An 18,238-nucleotide genomic window follows, 5' to 3' on the forward strand; every position below is an offset into this window, starting at 1 on the left:
CTTCAACCTGTCAGCAAGCAGGATACCTGGGTCCTTAGCTGGCCCTAAACTCACGCTGTCTAGTGAGTAGGCCAACGAGTTCACTAGACTCGCCACTACAACACGGAAACACAAGGGAAGGAAAACAAACAGAGGAAATATCGCGACACAAAAGAAAAAAGGTCAGCTTCTTGGAAAGCTCCAACACAGCTCCTTCCACCAAGGGGGCCAGTATACAAATGAGTTTGTATCTTCAGCAGGGATTGCTGGGTAACACCTCTATTTCAACATGAAGAGCGTGACTACAAAGCTAGTGCAGCTGAAGCACTCGACTGCTGGAGAATCTGCCAGCAGTAAAATTGAAATGAACTGTTTAGACATCAAAGGAAACAAAACCACGTTTAAATGTGGATAACCAGATGGAGATGAGAGGGTGCAGTCCTGAAGCTGTCACTAGTCTCCTACAACAGGAAGATGACCGTGACAACTGAGCAGTGTAGCTGTGACTCTAGTCTTGGGATGAGACAAACCCTTACTGGAAAGCGGCAACAGTTTAAGTCTGTGTCTCCCATTCCTTTTTCTCTCACTCTGCTCCTCTCTTGCCCCCTCTCCCACTTCACAGACTTTAAAGGGAATGTTTGTTTTCATGCTTGACCTTTATATTAAGTACATTTATAACTGTATACAATTAAGTGGTGTAATTTATTTTAATAATCTTTTAACTGAGGCTGGGGCTGCCATTTTTACTTCCTAGTGTGTCAGAGCTCGACACTAAAGGGTGCTTTACACGCTGCGATATCGCTATCGATATCGCTAGCGATATCGCTAGCGAGCGCACCCGCCCCCGTCGTTTGTGCGTCACGGGCAAATCGCTGCCCATGGCGCACAACATCGTTTACACCCGTCACACGGACTTACCTGCTTAGTGACGTTGCTGTTGTCGGTGAACCACCTCCTTTCTAAGGGGGCGGTTCGTTTGGCATCACAGCGGCGTCACTAAGCGGCCGCCCAATAGAAGCGGAGGGGCAGAGATGAGTGGGACGAACATCGCGCTCACCTCCTTCCTTTCTCATTGCGGTGTGATGAGTATTTTTGATCGTTAATGGTCGTTCCTGCGTTTCACACGCAACGGTGTCGCTAACGAGGCCGGATGTGCGTCACGAATTCCGTGACCCAAACGACATCTTGTTAGCGATGTCATTGCATGTAAAGGGGCCTTTACACATCGAAATATGGCAGCTGCAGATAACAGGACACTGCGGTCCGTGCCCGACTCTATCTCCTATATAGTGGCCATATCAGCTGTGAACTGAGCATGCCTCCCGGCTCTGAAGACTGTATCACCCATGATAAGATTAGATACACCGCTGAGCCATGTATCTATTCCTATCATGTGTAATACAGACTGATGAGCCATGTATCTAATCCAATCTTGTGTGATGCAGTCCGCACAGCCATGTATCTATTCCTATCATGTGTAATACAGACTGATGAGCCATGTATCTAATCCAATCTTGTGTGATGCAATCCGCAAAGCCATGTATCTAATCTTATATGTTATACAGTCTGTAGAGTCATGTTTCTAATCCAATCATATATGATACAGCCAGCAGAGCTGTGTACAGTATCTAATCTTATGTGTGATACAGTCTGTAGAGTCAAGTATCTAATATGATCATGTGTGATTCAGTCTGGTCAGCTATATATCTAATCCTATCAAGTGCGATGCAGTCCGCAGAGCCATGTATCTAATAGAATCATGTGTGATATAGTCTATAGAGTGATACATCTAATAGAATCACCTGTGTATCTACTCCTATCATGTGTTGCAGTTGGCAGAACAATGTATCTCATCTTACATATTGCATGATATGTTCCGTATATTGTCTAATACATTCCGTAGAGTTCTGCTGAAGGTATCACATATGATTGTATTAGATACATGACTCTACAGACTGTATCACATATGATAAGATTAGATACTGTACATGGCTCTGCATACAGTATCACACATGACAGGAGTAGATACATTGCTTTGCGGACTGCATCACACATGATTGGATTAGATACACAGCTCATCAGTCTGTATCACACAGCGTTGTAGCTAATCTTATCATGTGAGTTGCAGTTGGCAGAGCCATGTATCTCATCCTATCCGTAGAGCCATGTATCTTATCCTATCATGTGTAATACATACTGCTGAGCTTTGTATCTAACCCTATCATGTGTAATACAGTCCTCTTAGCTCTGTATTGAATCCTACCATGTGTAATACATACTGCTGAACCATGTATATAATCCTTTCCTGTATGATAAATACATAGCTTAATGGTCTGTAACTTTATCATGTGTGATACTGACTAATGAACTGAACTGTGTAATTACTGTGATCTGAGTGTGGCAGTTGCAATCAATGATATGACTGCTCCACTCAGATCTTTTTAAATATTGAATAACAAAGCGCCAACCAACAGAATTGGTGCTGGCAGCCATCCTTGATAGCATTGTCTTCATTCTCCCTTATCCTTCTGCAGAAAGAGAAGCGACGATTGACATCAGACACATGCGAGCAGGTTTCACCCACAGTTACTGCAGTTGTAATGCGAGCTAGCGGAACAATAGGCTTCCTTGACAAATTTCAGCAGTTTAAACATTAAAAATATAAAAACATTTTTAACCAATTGTCATTATTTACACCATTAAAAAATTAAATATCTTTTTAATTTAAAACATTAATAATTTACAATTTTTCATTTTCTGAAAACAAAGAAATATTTTTTATGACACATTCTCTTTAAGATCCAGCTAAAATCTGATACTTTGGGCAACTGGAAGTCTTTTGTATTGGCAGGATGGATTTTAGCTGTTTTTCACAGTGGATGGTGAGTGCAGGCAGTGAGAGGTGAGAGAAGTGGCTCATACATGGAGAAAGGAGAAGATTTCTCTTATAGGATATATTCCAAAATTTCACAGTGAGTGCAGGCAGTGAGAGGAGAGAGAAGTGGCTCATAAGTGGAGAAAGGAGAAGATTTCTCTTACAGGATATATTCCAAAATTTCACAGTGAGTGCAGGCAGTGAGAGGAGAGAGAAGTGGCTCATACGTGGAGAAAGGAGAAGATTTCTCTTATAGGATATATTCCAAAATTTATTTTTTTCCAATTTTATTGAATTGTGCAAAGATGGTGGAAAACACATGGATAATTTTTTGGAGAAAGCAAAACTAAGAGCTGTGTATGCAAACCAATGAGATGTTATAATTCAACTAATTCTAATGCTGCTTTATTTTTAATATTCAATTAATTGGAGAGATAAAAAGGGTTTTAAAAGAACACGAATCCCTGAAAACTGGATATTCCTTGTAATGAATTCTAAATCATTGAACTATTTTTTTTTTTTTAGGACACTTAATCTGAATGTTTGAAGTTTTGTCACAGTGTAACCAATCCATACAAGATAATTAAAATATGAGGGGGCACACGCACTTGTTGCCGTCAGGATAACATTGTGAATGATTGATCCCAGTATTGACAGCTTTGATTGAAATCTCGGTGATGTATCTCTGTCCTGTGTCTCCCAAAGAATCAGCTCAGAACATAACAAATTCTGTTTGGTGTTCTGGAGGATTTTCAATATGCGCTGTTCGACAAGGGCACAACACAATGTCAACCACAACCAAATGCAAGGTGACCAAGAACATATATAAATCTGATTTTCGAAACACACCTAGAATCATGTAGATTAGAGGAATATCTACAATACTGCAAGTTTAAAAAATACAACAAAAAAAACATAAAAAGACAGGTAAAATTACAGCTAAAATTGCAATACTATTGGAGAAAACAAACTAGAAAAAAGTACAGCAATGCAGCAATAATAATAATGTTAAAAAATATGATATATTAATAACTATCTTATTAGGTTATCTTTAATCATGACCAATATGCACTATTCAACAAGTTCCCCGTGAATAAGTAGTAAAACAGACAAGTGAAACGCGCGTTGGGGTCCTGTCTAGGGGTCCGGATTTGTCTCTTCGTGGACCAGCATTTGCACTTTGACTGCATGCTGTGGCAAAAAAAAAAGGGGTCAAAACCGGATGTAGTTTTGATTGAGTTTTCGTACAGTTTTTGATGTGGTTTTCCGGGCCATCAAGAAAGTCAATGAATTGAAGTTAATGGGTGAAACAGCGCAGCTAAATCTGACAAATAATTGATATGCTGCAGATTTTTCTTCATCAAAATCTGCACCAAAACTGCACGGAAAAAAAACACAGCGTGTGCACAGCAAATCTAAGATCCCATAGACTTTGCTGGATTTAGCAGAGGCGTGCAGCTTTTGATGCAGATTTAAAACAAAAGTGGCAAAAACTGCGTCAAAAACTGCAGCAGGTGCACAGGGTCTTATAGCATCTCTTGTGACATCATAATCAAATAACAAAGTCGTTATGGAAGAGAATTGGAAATTCATACCAATTATGGTAGGAGGTAATGAAATGATGAGCTAAGATGAGGGAGAAGTTTATATGAGGAATGGGGAAAAGTTGAGGACAGTTTGAAAAGAGAGGAGGAATTATTGGGTGGACATATCATTGGTACAGCTTGTGTGGCTGCACAGGGGCCCATGATGTTATGGGACCAATTTCTACCATAAGTACATGATACATTCCCTCTTAAAGCTAGATTTATAAAAGGGATCATATTGGCCATTTTAATTCATAGAAAGACACATATACTATAAAAGAAACAATATTTTTGGACAACCATTAAAGTTTTTGTCTTCAGGCTCAGCAGATTCCAGTTTCCACCGATGCTCGGAAATTTCAGGCATGGATATTGCAGACTTGCAATTCCATAGTTTATATTTAAGGAAGCACTTCCATCAGATTTTTTATCTTAATATATTGCAATCATCATATTATATGGCACTGTGTAATTTTAGTAATTTATCCGCGCAAACAGATTTGTACTTTGGGAAAAATGTATTCAAGAAAAATTTCTTTCTACCATATAGAATAAAACACACTTAATAATAGGGTTTAAAACATCAGTAGGTTATAGGTTAAAAATTACTACATGTATACACAGATTGTAAATGGACAATGATATTACTTAAGGCAATAATATTATTGCACACTGAAAGTTGCCCCGGCTGGTGGCTAACTAATAGCAATGTTTAAAAATTATATTTAAAAATATATATAAAAGTAACTGATAGTTCCTTGAGGAAGGGGACAGATAAAGTCACCCGAAACGCGCGTCGGAGATTTGCCCGTGCTTTGACCTGTGAGACAAATGTCTATTTGATGCAGTAACGACACTTACAGATTTTTTAAATCCAGCAAAACAAACTAGCAGTCACTCTGCCGAAATTCACCCACACCCTAGGGGTTGATGTAATCTATCAAAATCCTGCTCCAGGAGGATGAACTTCAGTATTAGCCTGTGAACAAAGAGCTCAGTCTGCAGCTAGGATCCAGCGTGTGAGCGGTAAATTCAAATCGAAGATTGAGAGGTGTAAAGCGGCAGGTTCCCTGTGACTAATCTAATACCGGAGACCTGCTTGTTTTAAATCCTTTCACCCCAGGAACACCTCGGTGAGATTCTACAGGTCTTTGCACCATAGAGTGTGGTACATACGGGATAAACAGCAGCAGGGACACGGAAATCATCGCATGATCCAGGGTAAACGCTTACATACACCTTGACTATTGAATTGACTCTGAACGTGCGCGTTACCGCATAAGGAACAAGAAGGATTTCTTCAATCTATTGAAGTGAGTCTTAATTCATGGTGGACTATCAGTTGCTCTTATATATATTTTTAAATATAATTTTTAAACATTGCTATTAGTTAGCCACCGGCCGGGGCAACTTTCAGTGTGCAATAATATTATTGTCTTAAGTAATATCATTGTCTATTTACAATCTGTGTATACATGTATTCATTTTTAACCTATAACCTACTGATGTTTTGAACCCTATTATTAAGTGCATTTTATTCTATATGGTAGAAAGAAATTTTTCTTGAATACATTTTTCCCAAAGTACAAATCTGTTTGCGCGGATGAATTACTTGTACTTGTACCAGTTATTTTTCTTATTGTTTAATTAATCAGGCAATAGAGGAGTTTTGCCCTCAATCCAGCATCAACAGATATTTAGGGACTCCAGTGCTGGTTGCATCTGTATATCTTATACAGATTATTTATTTTGTGGGCACTGTGTAATTTTAATTGCTCATTTTTTCATTATACCCAGTAAATTCTTCTCTTTTCTTTGCTCTATGTAGAAACAGGAAGTCTCTTTTCCCTGCATGAATCACTCCCCTCTTCCACTCCTGGCCCAGTTGCTCCATCCTCACTCTGCCATTGACTTTTACAGTGATGTTTCATGCAGTAGAACAGACTTGCTGTTTCTACATAGAGCTTAGAAGGATTCAGCTAGTCAGTTATTAATCACATGATGTCAAAGAACAAATGGAAAATAGAAGAATTAACTGGGTAGAAGGGGAAAATAAGCAATTGTAAGTACACAGTGCTATATAATATGCTAACTGCAATATATTAAGCAGATAAGAACTTTGATGGGAATGCTTCTTTAACTTTGTTGAAGATCTTGTTTTCCACCTCTCATTGTCTAGAGTTATGTTCTTCAGTTTGCTCATACACGTCTGAGACTCCATCTATTCACACATTCACATGTTATAGTTCAAAATATTTAATGAGCTCCACTCTGGTCATGAGTCTGACACCAAAAAAAACAATATTTTTTTTAGAAATTGCTAACTTGTCCTTTACTCTTATTTTCCCAGAAACCTTAATTCTCATGTTCACCAGAAGTGAACATTCAGGGCAAGACCTCTTGTTTGCCATTTGACACATTATATTGAGTGTACATCATAAAAAGTAATTATTAGGGCATCTTAGCTGGATACTTTCTTTACAAGAATCCAAAGCATCTTCTGAAGCTCACACACTGGTCTACAAATAGTTCTTGTGCTCTCCTTTCATCTTAAACATTGTGCGCCTCGATTCATTGAGAGCAGCCAAGTAGAAAAGAACAAACAGTTTCCAAGCAACCAACATTGATTGAAGATTGCAAAACAACTTAGATGATTTATATATTGCATACACACATGCAAGTATACGAGAAGAGGAGAAGCTGGAGGGGGGTGGGGAATCATTCATTCTTTCACTTTTCCCATGTCTTATTATTTTTTCCAATTCACCCATTTACCAGAAGGATTGCCATTTTACGCACCTGTGTTCCCATGATTATATGTTCATATGACCCTAATCTGTATATATATATGGGGGTTTATTCCAAAAGTGAAGGAGCATAAAAAAACAGGTTTCCATTCCAAGCAAATTTACGATAAATTGTTTTTCTATTGGATAAAAATAAATGGTGGAAAGTTGGAATATGGGCCATAAACTGTTGCGGTTTATCCAAGTTCTGAATAAGTACCAGTTCTAATTGAAGAGATCTAGCTGGTAATCAAAGTCTAAGGGGTACTTTGCACATTGCGACATCGCTACTGCGATATCGTCGGGTCAAATCGAAAGTGACGCACATCCGGTGCCGGTAACGACGTCGCAACATGTAAAGCCTAGATGCGCCGATAAACATTCACAAAAGCGTCGAAAATCGGTAATCTGTGTAGCGTCGGTCATTTTCATAATGTCGCACCGATAGGAGATACGATGTTGTTCCTCATTCCTGCGGCAGCACACATCGCTGTGTGTGAAGCCGCAAGAGCGAGGAACATCTCCTTACCTGCCTCCACCGGCTATGCGGAAGGAAGGAGGTGGGCGGGATGTTTACGTCCCGCTCATCTCCATCTCTCCGATTATTGGCTGCCTGCCGTGTGACGTCTCTGTGACGCCACATGACCCGCCCCCTTAGGAAGGAGGCGGGTCGCCGGCCAGAGCGACGTCGCAGGGCAGGTAAGTACGTGTGAAGCTGCTGTAGCAATAATGTTCGCTACGGCAGCTATCACAAGATATCGTATGTGCGACGGGGGCGGGTACTGTCGTGCTCGGCATCACTAGCATCGGCTAGCGATGTCGCAGAATGCAAAGTACCCCTAGGCCGCTGAGGACTGCACTGGCTTCTCCTCTGCTCCATTCTTTGGCTATGGGACTGCTGGAAATAGCCTTATGATGTTCCATAGACAATGAATGGTGCAGAGACTGCACACCTCTGCTTTATACAAGATGGGGCTGCAGAACCTCGATCACAGAGATGTTGAGGGTCCCAGAGGTCAGATGCCCAATAATCATCAATTTATTTACTATCCTATAGGGTACAGAATATTTTTTTTTAGAATAATAATTTAATGGTATAAAGAAAAAAAAATGTAACAAAGCACATTCTTAGTACAAGCCAGCTTATGTGTTAGTTTACCGTATTTTTCGGACTATAAGACGCACCGGACTATAAGACGCACCCTGGTTTTAGAGGAGGAAAATAGGAAAATAAAAAATGTGGTCATGACACACTGTTATGGGGTGAGGATCTGCTGCTGACACTATTATGGGGGTAATGTCCCCAAATTCTCTACTAAGGTACCCCATCCTGGTATTGATCCTCCTGCCTTGTATATGATCCTGCTATAAACCCCCATCCTGTTCATATACCCCCATCCTGCTCATATACCCCTATCCTGCTCATATACCAGCATCCTGCTCATATTCCCCCATCCTATTGATATACCCCCCATCCATCCTGTTCATATACCCCCCCATCCATCCTGCTCATATACTCCCATCCTGCTATATGCCCCCATCGTGCTCATATACCATCCTGGTATATGGCCTGTATCCTATAGCACAGAGAAAAAAAATAAACGTTTATACTCACCTTTTCCTCACTCCCTGCAGCACCGATCATCTTCCTCTCTGCACCACTGACTTGTGAGTGTGGAGCCGTTCCCCTGCAGCATCGCAATGTCTTCCTGTCTGTGCTGATCAGCTGATCAGCACAGATCAGCTGACCGGCACAGACAGGAAGACATCGCGTGCTGCAGGGGGACGGCTCCACACACGGGGACGGGTGAGTGTACTGATTCACTGCACCCCGCGCTGATGACGCGCGGGGGGCAGTGAATACAGTCGCACATGATCACTCCAGGCTGTAATTGCCAGGGGTGATCATGCGGACCGGCTCTTTACTATGCGCGCGTCCCCGCTCGTCCTCCCACCCATCTGTCAGCGCCAGCTTCTGCGCTGAGAGATGGGTGGGAGGATGGGCATGTATATGTAATGAGCGGGCCCACGTGGTCACGGCAGGCGCTGCTGCTGCCTGCTCGTGCCCCCGATGACCCGCTCCACCGCAGCACCCTCATTCCAGGCCGCAGCCCTATAGTCAGACCATAAGACGCATCCCCAACTTTCCCCCAAGATTTGGGGGAAAAAAAGTGCATCTTATGGTCCGAAAAATATGGTTTTGATGTAGAGAGAGACAGAGAGAGAGACAAAGAGAGAAACTGAAACAGAGACAGAAAGACAGACAGAGAGATACGTACATACAGAGACAGACAGAGACAGAAAGAGAGCCAGAGAGAGACAGAGACAGACAGAGATACAGACAGAGATAACAAAGAGAGAGGCAGAGAGAGAGACAAAGAGAGAGACAGAGAGAAAGACAGACAGAGCGAGACATACAGAGACAGATAGAGAGCCAGAGAGAGACAGACAGAGACAGACATACAGTCAGGGCCAGAAATATTTGGACAGTGACACAAGTTTTGTTATTTTAGCTGTTTACAAAAACATGTTCAGAAATGCAATTATATATAATATGGGCTGAAAGTGCACACTCCCAGCTGCAATATGAGAGTTTTCACATCCAAATCGGAGAAAGGGTTTAGGAATCATAGCTCTGTAATGCATAGCCTCCTCTTTTTCAAGGGACCAAAAGTAATTGGACAAGGGACTCTAAGGGCTGCAATTAACTCTGAAGGCGTCTCCCTCGTTAACCTGTAATCAATGAAGTAGTTAAAAGGTCTGGGGTTGATTACAGGTGTGTGGTTTTGCATTTGGAAGCTGTTGCTGTGACCAGACAACATGCGGTCTAAGGAACTCTCAATTGAGGTGAAGCAGAACATCCTGAGGCTGAAAAAAAAGAAAAAATCCATCAGAGAGATAGCAGACATGCTTGGAGTAGCAAAATCAACAGTCGGGTACATTCTGAGAAAAAAGGAATTGACTGGTGAGCTTGTGAACTCAAAAAGGCCTGGGCGTCCACGGATGACAACAGTGGTGGATGATCGCCGCATACTTTCTTTGGTGAAGAAGAACCCGTTCACAACATCAACTGAAGTCCAGAACACTCTCAGTGAAGTAGGTGTATCTGTCTCTAAGTCAACAGTAAAGAGAAGACTCCATGAAAGTAAATACAAAAGGTTCACATCTAGATGCAAACCATTCATCAATTCCAAAAATAGACAGGCCAGAGTTAAATTTGCTGAAAAACACCTCATGAAGCCAGCTCAGTTCTGGAAAAGTATTCTATGGACAGATGAGACAAAGATCAACCTGTACCAGAATGATGGGAAGAAAAAAGTTTGGAGAAGAAAGGGAACGGCACATGATCCAAGGCACACCACATCCTCTGTAAAACATGGTGGAGGCAACGTGATGGCATGGGCATGCATGGCTTTCAATGGCACTGGGTCACTTGTGTTTATTGATGACATAACAGCAGACAAGAGTAGCCGGATGAATTCTGAAGTGTACCGGGATATACTTTCAGCCCAGATTCAGCCAAATGCCGCAAAGTTGATCGGACGGCGCTTCATAGTACAGATGGACAATGACCCCAAGCATACAGCCAAAGCTACCCAGGAGTTCATGAGTGCAAAAAAGTGGAACATTCTGCAATGGCCAAGTCAATCACCAGACCTTAACCCAATTGAGCATGCATTTCACTTGCTCAAATCCAGACTTAAGACGGAAAGACCCACAAACAAGCAAGACCTGAAGGCTGCGGCTGTAAAGGCCTGGCAAAGCATTAAGAAGGAGGAAACCCAGCGTTTGGTGATGTCCATGGGTTCCAGACTTAAGGCAGTGATTGCCTCCAAAGGATTCGCAACAAAATATTGAAAATAAAAATATTTTCTTTGGGTTTGGTTTATTTGTCCAATTACTTTTGACCTCCTAAAATGTGGAGTGTTTGTAAAGAAATGTGTACAATTCCTACAATTTCTATCAGATATTTTTGTTCAAACCTTCAAATTAAACGTTACAATCTGCACTTGAATTCTGTTGTAGAGGTTTCATTTCAAATCCAATGTGGTGGTATGCAGAGCCCAACTCGCAAAAATTGTGTCACTGTCCAAATATTTCTGGACCTAACTGTACAGAGACATTGGCAGACAGAGATACAGACAGAGATAACAAAGAGAGAGACATACAGAGAGAGAGGCAGAGAGAGGAAGACAGAGACAGACAGCCAGAGAGAGAAAGAGAGAGAGACAGAGAGAGAGAGACACACAGACACAGAGAAACAAAGACAGACAGAGAGAGAAACAAACAGAAAGACAGAGAGAGAAACCGAGAAAGACAGCGAGAGACAGAGAGAGATATAGAGAGACAGATAGAGAGACAGACAGACAGAAATAGAGATAAAGAGAGACAGAGAGAGACAGAGAGAGAAACAGAGAAATAGAGAGAGTCAGAGAGATAGAGAGAGAGTACAGCCAAAGTCAGCAACACACCCTGACAAAAGCCCAAATAAAAGAGATCTCAGAGAGCTGCAAATGCAATACATATAGATTGGAAGAGTGAATTAGAGAACTCCCGGAAACTCTGCATCTACCGGTCACCGCGGAGGGCCCCATATCTGCAAAGGTTACGCCACCCCAAAGAAAGGCAGACCCTGAGCCTGTACAGACTGAGTGCCCACAGCCTAGAGGTGGAAACAGGGCGGCACCGACAGACATACAAGCCGCGGGAGAACAGACTGTGCCAGCACTGCCAGCAGGGGGCTCTGGAGGACGAGGCGCACTTCCTGCTGCATTGTGACAAATACTCAGCAATGAGGGCCTCCCACTTCCAGATACTTACCGGTCATAACCTGGACTTTTCATATATGGACAAGGAGATGAAACTCCGCATCCTACTGGGGGAAGAGGAATCAATGGTGGAGATCGCCGCCCAATATGTCTCCACTTGTCATAAGATGAGGGGTACTAAAGACCTAAACATATAACCCTTTAAAACGCAATTTTTATTAATAAATATTTAAAATCCACAAACCCTGTGCAAATTATAAAGGAAAAAGAAAGGGAGGAAGGTAAGGTTCTCACCCTATTCGATACACCTCCCTCCTGTCCACTACCTATCGCGGGGGTTGGCACCCTATATATACGAAAATGGCGCCCCCACTCAGCGGTGGCTGACCCTAAAAAAATCCCTAGATAGACCCTCAATATAGTCATGAAAAATAGATAAAGTAGGGGGTCATGGGAGGGCACATTCAAACTTAGTGGACAGAATAACTGGAACAAATACACCCGACCACCAGGCTCAGACTATCTCATATGATTCTGGTGTACCCTGGAATGATTTTTGATCAGATATAACCTAATAATCAGGATTATATTCTCAGGGACCCAGAGTATCCAAATTATCTCAATATATACAGAAGATACTGCAATAGCAACTTGATATGCATATTAGATGAAGTGCATAAAACAGTGCAAGGTGCAATATGATGTGTAAAAATCAGACACACACTGGCTCCAAGGGCTATCTGGTACCATTAGTCAAACGACTCCTATGCCCCAGGTAGCCAGTCTAATGATAAAGTGTCATTGCAGATTAAAGTGCAAAATGCATAACAAAGAGCAACCAGGTGAAGTCACCCAGGTTAATTCATAAGGAGATAGTCAGGCACTTAGCTCATTAGGGGTCATGTGCATGTCCCAGAAATGCCCTGGAGTCGCCTCAACGCGTTTCTCCGGCCAAAGATCATCAGGAGGCTTGATGTATAGCTTGCCAATCATTTTCAGGACAGCATGATGTCTGGATAGAGGGTACTAAAGACCTCCAAATGGACCATCATTCCCCAAATTGTGGCCCCAACACCCCATCCCCACAACTCTAACCCACTCCCCTGTCACACTTCTTTTCTTGCTTTGGCAATGCTAATTGTATTTTGGTCCTGCCAATAAAGCCTATTTGATTTGATTTGATTTGATTTGAAAGATAGAGACAGAAAAATAGAGAGAGACATAGAGACAGACAAAAAGGGGAGAGAGACACCTAGTTACTATCCCGGGCAACGCCGGTTACTACAGCTAGTTTATTAGAAAATTAAGTTAAGAAAGAACATGACTATGTGGCGCCCCTGAGGCTGCCATTTCCACAAAGGTCCTGCACCTCAGTCAGAGGTGTGCTGCCCCATCCTGGGTAAGAAAGAGGCCATCTATTGGTTCATGCACCAAAAACCTGCAGACACCTAATTATTAGCTCACACATTAGGTCAGGGCCGGGGCAGGTCCCATAATGCTTAGCAACCAGTAGTCCGGTTATGGCACTTAAGCTCCGTGCACTGTCTGTAGAACCATCCAGGGGGTAGAGCTTAGTGGGTGAGCTGTCTGAGGTAAAAGAGGCGGAGCTAAGTTTTGAAGAAATGGAAGAAAGAATCCCAGTGACTTAGGGGAAGTGTGTCAGATACTCTATAGTCACGTTTCACAGATAACAGCTCAAAGTGAAGGGATTGATCACAGACGGGGTCCCGGTCCCTAGGCTAGGATGATACTTCAGAACTTCCTAGTAACACCGGAGGCCAGGGTGGCTGTATGCACCTTTGGGCCACAAGGAGCACACAAATCCGCTGGAAGGGGGCCACAGAGGACAAGGGAGCCAGGCAGGCAGAAATCCCTTTGAAAGTCCCCAGAGGGAGCCAGGCAGAAGTCCCACTGCAGGTCCACGGCCCCTGGCTCAGGGCACTGTGTGTGGAGGCGCAGGACAGGAGGGTGAAAGTAAGCGCAGAGAGACGGCCAGGAAAGGAGACAAAAGGAGAACCGGTACTGGCCTCGGACTTATTCGGGATAGGTGGTTGCCCATCACTGAGGATCCCAGCACACTGTGGATGGACTAAAAAGGCTGTAAAGCTTGAATCAATACAGTAAAAGACTTGTTGCAAAGCCCTGGTGTCATCTCTATTCTTCCTGCGTCACAACCTGCCATGATAGACTTTTCATATAGTCAACGGTTATCTCGGGGCCTCTCTCCACCTGTGGGGAGTAAAACACCTCAGCTGCGCCCTCATGACCTGCCCCGGGAAACCCACAGTGCAGCGGCGGCCTACATAGCCGCAAAACCACAGGTGGCGTCAGGAACTATATTCCACTGTAATATAATCATCATCATCCGCCAGGGTCACAGAGCCGGACCCCGCCACCGCTGACGTCCCCGACTAGTCCGGCCCGCTTCCGAGTATTGCCTAAGGCCCTGGGGCGATTGTGTCAACTACTTAGTAGAAATTAGATTTTTTTGGCACCAAAATTATATAAAGTAACCCACTCCTTACCAATCTACATGGTAAAAATAACCTTAATTTTATACCCTTTTTTTATTCCAGTATGAAATGCAAAGTATATAACAGTACAAGCAAAAATTGACTTTTTCTATATTTGTGCTGCTAAAAACATTGTATCTATTGTATGAAAAATATATTATCTGGCATAAAACAAAGATTTATACAACCAATGAAAATATTCAAAAGGTTAATGTGTTTTATGAAGGGTATAGTGGGGGAATGTTTGACTAATGGGTGTATAAATGCGCAATATGCTCAAATAGCGCAATGTATATGATATACAGAACTGCTGCATACTGTATGTTATACGTCAGCAAAGTACATGTAAAAGATTCATTTGAAATATATATTACAGGTTCTGCAAAGATAAATGGAATATTTGATGGAATATTTCCAGCTTAGACATATATGGCATGTGCCATGTGTCTGATAAATGTTGGTTTGGAAAAAAAGAAAATGATAACTAATACTATATATTATTTTTTCCCTAATTCCAGAGGATCCTTTTAACCATTATTTTACAATGTAAAATTACTAAAAGGTCATGAGATTTTATAAATTAATGTCCTTACCGCAAGATGCTGACTCATCGGATCTGTCCCCACAGTCATCCTCTTGGTCACACAACCATGATTTTGATATACAGCGTCCATTAGTGCAGGAGAACTGATGAGCCTGACAAGTCCGTGCTATGGAAAAAAAAAACAAGAACATATTAGTTACATGTAAAAATTCATTAAGATCAGTTATTAATTAGTTATATTGAGTCAGACTATTTCTAGGTGATAGTAGCTTGCTTTTACCAGTTTTCCAGTCAGTGCAACGTGTACACTGTCAGGATTCCACTTAATTGACGAGTGGTTATCACATGCCAGATCATATGCGATTTGCATATTGGAGATCATGTGCCACCATATTCCTATTTCTCTGAATGTTTTCTTGAGAGAAGTGCAGATGAGAAACAAGTCAGCACATGATTTCCAAAATATAAATCACATATGAGTAGAGTTGAGCGAACCTGAGGTTCGGTGTTCATACCAAACCACATAAGCAAGGATGGTTGACCTTAACCTTAAGGTCAACCATCCTTGCTTATGTAGTCTTCTACTAGGCATTGCTCCCACTAGCCAGTTTCCTACTCCACACTCATGAGGGGCAAATACCCCGAAACAGCTGTCTGTGGATGGATACCATGTTTGGCATAGGTGGTCTCCTTGACTGGAGACTGCCCTTCCCGTGGTTGTTCCTTCCCGGTGAAAGACCTGGCTAGTTTCCTGCCAGCATTGAGAAACATGTGATGGTGTCTCCACAGGCTTTTGTTGTTTTGAACATACCAAACCACAGACTTTACAAGAAAAACAGAGTTTTGGTTCGGGTTTATCTAAAGTCCGGGTGACCCCCTGAACTGAACTTCCACGGGTCCGCTCATCTCTACAAATGAGCAATCAAGTGATAACCACTTCAGTATTCAATAAAGTGGAATCCTGACAGTATGTATATTGCACACTGATAGGATTTACAATCTGCAGTCATATAGAGTAGAGTAACTATAGAAATTTATGTTCAGCCTAAAAAAACCTCTTCAACATGGACTACCCTTTTAAAGAGAACTTGTCATCTAGGTTATGTGAATATTAAGATAAAAGTATGCTGATGATGACACTCTTATACTGATTTAATACATTCAGTGAAGAAATCCGCAGTCTGTTATTTAAAAAGTCATCATTAGAAGTTTTAATCTCTGTGCATTAGGCCAGGACTGAGCGAGATGACTGTGGGTAGACTCTTTGGCTCCCGCAGCGCAGGCGCAGATTGAGATCTTCGCTCGAAATTGAGCCAAAATCCAAACCTGCTCATGTGACAGCACCAGCGCCATTTTCCTGATTACTACTAGAGATCAATATGCTCAAGTGTAGGTCGACGCTGGTGTAAAATTTAAAGGGAACCTGTCACCAGATTTGGCAACTATAAGCTGTGGACAGCACCAGTGAGCTCTTATATACAACATTCCAGAATACTGTATATAAGAGCCCAAGCCACTCTGTAGAACGTAAAAATCACTTTTAGAATACTCACCTAAAGGGGCGGTCCGGTTTGATAGGTGTCGCTGCTCTCCAGTCCAGCACCGCCTCTGTATCTGGCGCCTCCTCTCTGCTGCAATTGCTGTCCTCCTTCTACCCAGCAGAGTATGAATGACGTGCCATACATCATCCACACAAGCCAGCAGTGCAGTCCTGCACAGGCACGCTTTGATCTGCTCTTCTCAGGACAGATACAAGTACTGTAAAGCACAGGTGGGAGGAAAGGTGACAGACCGCCCATGATGTGCACTACAATGCTTTGATCTACCCTGAGCAGGGCAGATCAAAGCACGCCTGAGCAGAACCACAATGCCGACTTGTGTGGGTGACGTAGAATGCATCATCCATACTGGGCTGGGTCAAAGGAGGACGAAGATCACCACAGAGAGGCGGCACCGGACTGGAGAGGAGGCACCGGACTGGAGAGCAGCGACACCCATTGGACCAGACCACCCCCATAGGTGAGTATTACAAAAGTGCTTTTACCGTTCTAAAGTGCAGCCTGTTCTCTTATATACAGCATTCTGGAATGTTGTATATACTGTAAGAGCTCACCGGTGGTGGCCGAAGCTTATAGGCCCCAAATCTGGTGACAGGTTCCCTTTAAATAAGGAAGAAAATAAGGATACCAGACACAGCAGAGGGGCCTGGGCAAAGCAAAAGACCCTACCCACAGTCCCACCGCACAGTCCTCCACAGACCCCAAAACTTCTAATGATGATTTTACAGAAACCAGGCTGTGGATTTTTCACTGAATCATTATACCAGTGCGATTATGACCGAACCTTTAGTTTAATATACATAACCCTGATAGAAGGTTCTCTTTAAACTGGCTTTTTTAAAAAAAAAGTTACAATAAGCCTTGTGGAATATTTGCTGATTAGTTGTTGCTTTTATTGTTTGATGCCTTTTGGGATGGTCTTTGTACTTTTCAGTTTTGTTTTGTTTTCATGTAAATTGAAATGTAAGTGTTTCATTTAGAAAAGTTAATAAGTTAAGTTATTGTAATTTGTTAAAATGCTAATTTAATGTTTTAGAAAGCAAAAATAAAAGAATTTGCAAATCAATAAGGCTATAAATGAGGTTTTGTGTTTAATTTGCTATTATCCAAAATGGAACATAAAGCCTCGAAAAGCAGAATAAACCAAAACAATCTGTATTCTGGTTAATTTCTGTAAAAAAAAAACCCCCAAAAATTAACAAAATTAAATTATACTTCTTCCATATTTGACTAAATGTCAAAACATTATGTAAAACGTATCTGACCAAACTTTTTTGTTTTTGATTTTATAATCATTATACCTTTTAAACAAACACAAAACCAACGGGATTAACCTTTAAATCAACATTTTGCTTGTCTTCACAATGCCATAGAATGAATACTTAATGCCACAGAGATTTTTACAACTATGGAACCAGCGCAACCCAAAGGGACGGTTCATTAATCTTTCTACATTTAAATTATGATGACTTTTAGGACTTTTTATGTTAAAAAAAGGCAAAAAAACAATAAAAATATCTCATGGTTTACAATGAACTGTAACAACAGGAGATTGTTTTACTTTTTCAGTGTTATTCACTAGGGATGATTGAAAACCTCAAATATTCGGCTTCGCAAATATTTTCCG

General features: G+C 41.8%; 1 protein-coding gene across 5 annotated transcripts in view; it reads right to left on the reverse strand.

Moving 5' to 3' along the window:
• Positions 1–18,238, reverse strand: part of LRP1B (LDL receptor related protein 1B) — a 2,012,817-nt gene that overhangs the window by 851,294 nt on the left and 1,143,285 nt on the right. For all 5 annotated transcript variants that reach the window (XM_075317168.1, XM_075317164.1, XM_075317167.1 and 2 more), the window contains exon 18: positions 15,102–15,218. In XM_075317168.1, the coding sequence (XP_075173283.1) occupies positions 15,102–15,218 (117 nt within the window). The remainder of the gene's footprint in view (positions 1–15,101; positions 15,219–18,238) is intronic.

The sequence above is a fragment of the Anomaloglossus baeobatrachus genome, chromosome 7 (genome assembly GCF_048569485.1).
Source record: "Anomaloglossus baeobatrachus isolate aAnoBae1 chromosome 7, aAnoBae1.hap1, whole genome shotgun sequence".
In the NCBI taxonomy this organism is placed as follows: Eukaryota; Metazoa; Chordata; class Amphibia; order Anura; family Aromobatidae; genus Anomaloglossus; species Anomaloglossus baeobatrachus.